Raw genomic sequence first — 5762 nt, 5'->3', positions numbered from 1 at the left:
TTTTATTTTATACATTTCAGGATGGTTTTCAGGGAAGGGCTTATATTTTTAAGCCCTTCCCGAAAATTCATCCCGCGCTCGCCGGCAGCCCATTGCCTTCAATGGAGCCAGCTATATTGCCGGCTCCATTGAATTCAATGGGCGAACAGCGGACAGTGCTCCTTTGATTGGGCCCGTTTCGCTGAAAACGCTGCTAGGTACAGATTTTTCAGCGAATTGTCGGCCCCGGTCACGAGATTTGCAGATGCGCATCCGTTATGCGATTCGCAAATTGCGCGAAAAAACGCCTTTCTGACCGAGGCCAGAGTCTGTACCATTGGTACAGATTTTGACCAGAAATCAGCTGGAGATACGCAGCGGCACTCCCCCTCACCTCCTACGTAGGCTTCCCACTGTCAGCGCTCCCTAGCTTCCGATTCCCGGCAGCCTGGTGAGGTGCGGCACCACAGGTCCGCTGGGAACCGGAAGCCAGGGAGCGCTGAGAGTGGGAAGCCTTCGGAGGAAGTGAGGGGGAGTCACAAATAGTGTGACATCAGCTGCGGATACGAGTCTGATTTCCAGTCAAAATCCACACAAATGGTACAGACTCTGACTGTTTTTTGGTGCAGAAATGCTGCGGACTTTGCTCCCTGTCTCTTTTTTTGAACCGCCCTGTACATTTTATAACGATGGAGGTAAAATCATACGTTGTGATAAGCCCCGCCCCTGGCCACACCCCTGTCCCGCTTTGACCCTGGAAAAATCTGGTCACCTTACATAAGGACATGTCAAAAGTTTGGATTGCTGGAGATACAACTGCTGAGATCCCCACCGATCGCTAGAAAATACAGTTACACTAAGTCTCCTGGTATGACGGGCCGGCAGCGTTCTAAACGGGATGGATCTGCGGTAATATTCTGGCTTTCTTGATCTTCCCCCACAGTCGGGTTAAAGGGAACCAGTCACCACCTGTCAGCCTTATAAACTACATAACGGGGCTCGAAGGTGAGAGAACGGGGAGTCCGGAAGGTTGTGTTTGACACTCACCGGGTGCCTCGTTCCGGCGCTGTGTCTCCGTGAAGTCGGTGCGCACACAGTAAGGCGCGATCACATGACAGTTTTTATGTTCAGCTTTTTGTGAGCCAAAACCCGGAGTGGAGAGCCAGTATAATGGGGAGAGGTGCCGTCCTTCCATATTTTGGACCCGCTCCTTGTTGTGGCTCACAAAAAACTGAACATAAAAACTGTCGTGTGAAAGCGCCCTCAGGGCTTCTACCACTAGTGGGGTTTTAGTGCTGCGATATCGCTACATTTTTTTCAATGGAACTTTCTAATGTTAAAATCGCAAGTTTGCGCTTCTGTCCCATTGAAAAAAACGCAGCGATATCACAGCGTTAAAAAGAAAGAGCCAGTGGGTGTCAGCCGTAACTCTTTGCAGCCCGCTCTGCGCTCTGGGAGAGCGTGAGCACGGAGTCGGCTGTAAAGTCACACTATGTGTGTGCGGGGACGCAGCGCTGGAGCGGGGCACCCGGTGAGTATTGTACACCGCTCCCCGGACTCCCCGTTCTCTCACCTTTGAGCCCAATAATGTAGTTTATGGAGCTGACAGCTGGTGACGGGTCCCTATAAAGGCGGCTGCGAACATCTGGGATGATGTAATTCAGTAGGGATCGGGGTCCACAGTCACAAGACGCTACATGTGATAAGCAGTAAGACTGCGGTAAATCATCCGCGTGACTTCAGCGTTCCCCTTTGGGTAGAATGTCACCATAACAAATACATCTGATGTGTCCATAAGACAAGATCCCAGGGCCGGGTGCTACACAGGAAGTGTCCGGCGCTCTACACACGCTCATCCGTAGGACGGCTCCACGGACGAGCTGCGCACAGCGATCTCCGTGTATGTGGAGCGTTATTTGTATTTAACCCTAATGAAGCGTCATTCACAACACTTAGGCTGCGTTCACACGGGGCGGAATTGCCACTAACGTTCCGTGCAGACTTTCTGCACAGAAATTCCGCCTGCGACTTTAATCCTGGGATTAGCCAGCAAAGGGCAGGAGATTTACAAAAATCTCATCCATCCGCTGCGACCGAGCCGCACTGAGATTGACAAGCCACACGGAACTCAAAGACGTGGCATATCAATTATTTCCCCGCTTCCGCAGTGGATCCTCTCCTCTCTATGGGGAGATGGACGCAGCGGAATGCAGGCGGTGAAGCCGCTCCTAAACCCGCGACGAAAGGCCATGAGTTTTGAAGCTGCATTTCTCTCGCAGAAATCTCGCAGTATTTCCGTGCGGTCATTCCGCGAGATTTCAGTCCGTGTGAACCCAGTCCTAAATCCGACCTGATCTACCCGGGAACCCCACAAACATACCAGGATGCCACCTTTATGCAGATTTTCATGGACTTCACCCACTTAGCGCTCTCTTTTGGGGGACAATCCTGGTAAAATGGGACTGCTGGTTCATGTGATGTAGTAGATCAGACATCATTGGGATAAACAGCAATGACACACGGAGGATTATCCATAAGGAGGCACAGGGATCACACCCAGAATACAATCACAGCGGATCCCCCACATGTGATCTAGTCATAAGGACAGCGGTCAGATAGGCCGGGCACCAACATATGTGCATTGGGTATAACACACACAATGTACTGTGAGAGAAGTCCCAATGGTCTCTCCTGCGCCATCCTGCCCTTCGCTCTCTATAAATAAGGGCTGTTGTTCGGCTCGTTTTCAATGTCTGAGTCTAAAAAAAACGTATAAATATTTCTATTTTTTTCTAATAAAGGGAGAATCAGCTGATTACGCAGAATGCTGTGTGACCGAGTCTATGATCCTTCAAGCAGCTCGAACTGAACCCCGTTGGATTCGGAGCACAAGAATATAGCTGTAGCATTCCATCGCACTAACAGCGCACGCATATAATACGCGCAAAAGGTGTCAATGAAAGGACATTGCTCTCACTGTTCCGCTCACGCTTGCCTGTATTTTATTGCGTATGTTATGTGCGTAATAAAGAGCGCAGCATGTTCTATTTTACCGCATATAATGCACATAACAGCCCTATTGTTCTCTATGGGTGCGTTCACAACACAGCGCTTACACAATCACATTACATATGTATGGCGGTTTTATGTTGCCAGGAGACAGGAGAAGGAAAGTGAAAAAAAGAAGAAACCAGCCAGCCGGCGCAGGACAGCGTGAGTAAAATACGTGTACATGTGCAGGCATAACCGTGTAAGAACATGACAATACGCAGGGATACGCAGACCCCTACTCCGGGAAAATGGTCAAGTGGGCCTGGCTTTGGTTATAATCACCTGCAGCCCCACCTCATTCATCCCATTGGCTGTCTGATCTACCAATCAGTTTGTCTTTCAGTCCTGTCTCTGGTCAGTTTCTATTATGGTTTCTCCCAGTTGTTGCTTCTCCCAATATCGTTATTAAACCGGCATTCACACGTAATACAGCATGAAGCGGCTCGGTGAAGGAGGCAGTGAAGGTGTGTAAGTGTCTGATGGGGTCACACAGCGCATAAAAGGACAGCCGCCCGGCCCCATAATCCAGGCAGATCCTGACTCTATTACTGGATATAATGTGAGGTAACGGAATCACTTTACTATCATGTCTCACTAAATACTGATTATTAAACCTCCTCAAACCCCAGGACTTGTTATTATCTCCAATGTATGACTGCTGCCCCCTCCTGTCTATACTGGGGTAACACATCCCCACCCTCCACCTCACTGATCCACTGATCTCCACATCCCAGTAATGTCGTCCTGAGGAGAATCCCCTCCTGCTCATCACCTGATTATGCTGGAATCTCTCTGCTGTTTCTGGACGGTTCTGGTTCTCTTGTGTCCCGGTTGCCGTTTTCAGGTCATCTGATATATGGATATCATTAGCAGCTGTGTTTACATCCAGTAATATGTCTGCAGGATCCTCCATATAGATCCCCCTCATTATATCTGTTACTATGTCACATAATGTGTGAAATGTGTCTGAGATCACAGCCACATCCGGACCATCTACATCATGAAGCGGTTCACCATGTCCCCGCGTGTCCCCATCACCTCCATCATGTCCCCCCGTGTCCCCATCACCTCCATCATGTCCTCCCATGTCCCCATTACCTCCATCATGTCCCCCCGTGTCCCCATCACCTCCATCATGTCCCCCTGTGTCCTCAGGATCATACAAGTCCCCGGTGTCTGGTTCCTGTAAGACAGTCAGTGGATCAGTCATGTTACACAGCTCCTCCATGTGTCTCATCTTCCTGGACAGCTCGTCCTTCTGTATTTCCAGCTTCTTCATCAGAGCAGACAGTGAGAATGACTCTTCCTTCTCCTGCCTGGAGATCTCGCTCAGGACCCTCTTCTCCACATCGTCCAGCCGTCTCCTGATGTCTCTACACAGGGCAGTGACTCTCTCAGCTTCTCCAGATGCTTTTTCTTGAGCTTTTCTCTTGCACTCCTCCAGACTCCGGACTCTTTCCTCAGTCTCCTCCCTCCTTGTGATCAGTTTCTGGAGAACATTTCTCAGTCTCTCCTTCTTCTTCTCAGAGGCCTCGTCCAGCATCTCCACCCGATGACCCCGATGTTCTCCGGCCAAACTGCAGGACACACAGATACAAGCGGCGTCCTCAGTGCAGTAATATTCTAGGATCTTCTTATGGACAGAACATTTCCTGTCCTCCAGGTTGGCGCTGGGCTCACATAAGACGTGTTCTGCTGACTTGCTGTGAACTCTCAGGTGTTTCTCGCACAGAGAAGCTTCACACAGCAGACAGGATTTAGCGGCCGGTACAGGAGAGTCCACACAGTAAGTGCAGAAGATCCCGGCTTCCGTCTGTGTCGGAGGAGTAATCAGGAGGTTCTCCACGATGTTACACAGAGCTAAGCATCTCATCAATGCCGGCCGCTCCTGAGACTCCTCTCTGCATTCAGGACAGGAATAAACTCCAGCCTCGTCCTGTGTATCCAGCACACGATGAATACAGACCCGGCAGAAGTTGTGTCCACATCTCAGCATTACAGGATCTGTATAAGTGCTCAGACAGATGGAGCAGAGCAGCTCGTCTCTCACAGCAGCAGACGCCATGGCTGACAGAGGAAGAGAGAAACGAAACTACTACTTCCTGACCCTCATAGACCTATGAGCAAGTTTTCTTCTGTTGACTACAGGGCGGGGCTGCACGGCACAAGATCACTATTAACCTGTTAATGGACAGTTGTCATAATGATACCATGTTTTCCTGAAAATAAGACCCTGTCTTATATAAATTTTTGTCACAAAACAGGCATCGGGTCTTATTTTTGGGGAATGTCTTATTATACTTACCTACCAGGCTCAGTTCAGGTCCCTCCCGCTGCTCTCTAGACCTACGACACGCTGAGCCGTGGCATTGATTGGCCAATTCATAAATTCTGCCTCCACAACGCGAACCAATCACAGCCATCGCATTCGTTCATCGAGTGCTGCATGGATTGGCTGAGCAGTGCTCGAGAACCAATAGCAGCCATCACTTCCTGGAGGTGGGATTTATGAATCCCATAACCAAGAAGTGATCTTCTGTGTGTGAACGAGAACTGCAGGACGCACGGCGGAGCTCCAGGCAGCAGCAGGAGGACCTGGATCAATCCTGCTAGGTAAGTATTCAATTTGTTTTTTAAATGTAATGCAGCTAGGGCTTATTTTCAGGGTCAGGCTTATATTTCAAGCCTTCCCAAAAAATCTGGGTAGGGCTTATTTTCAGGGTAGGTCTTAT

The 5762-nt window shown here is 49.6% G+C and overlaps 1 protein-coding gene across 1 annotated transcript; it reads right to left on the bottom strand.

The window, feature by feature from the left end:
• Nucleotides 1-1035: 1035 nt before the first annotated feature.
• LOC136611055 (E3 ubiquitin/ISG15 ligase TRIM25-like) lies at nt 1036-5095 on the bottom strand. Its single transcript, XM_066590303.1, has 2 exons — nt 4159-5095; nt 1036-4110 (listed from the first exon to the last, which is right to left on the bottom strand). The coding sequence occupies exons 1-2, from the start codon at nt 5093-5095 to the stop codon at nt 3386-3388; spliced, it is 1662 nt and encodes a 553-aa protein (XP_066446400.1). The 3' UTR covers nt 1036-3385.
• Between the last annotated feature and the right edge of the window lie 667 nt (nt 5096-5762).

This window comes from Eleutherodactylus coqui, chromosome 2, assembly GCF_035609145.1.
Source record: "Eleutherodactylus coqui strain aEleCoq1 chromosome 2, aEleCoq1.hap1, whole genome shotgun sequence".
Classification (NCBI taxonomy): domain Eukaryota; kingdom Metazoa; phylum Chordata; class Amphibia; order Anura; family Eleutherodactylidae; genus Eleutherodactylus; species Eleutherodactylus coqui.
The sequence above is the reverse complement of the archived record's forward strand: the minus strand, read 5'-3'. Positions and strand labels throughout refer to the sequence as shown.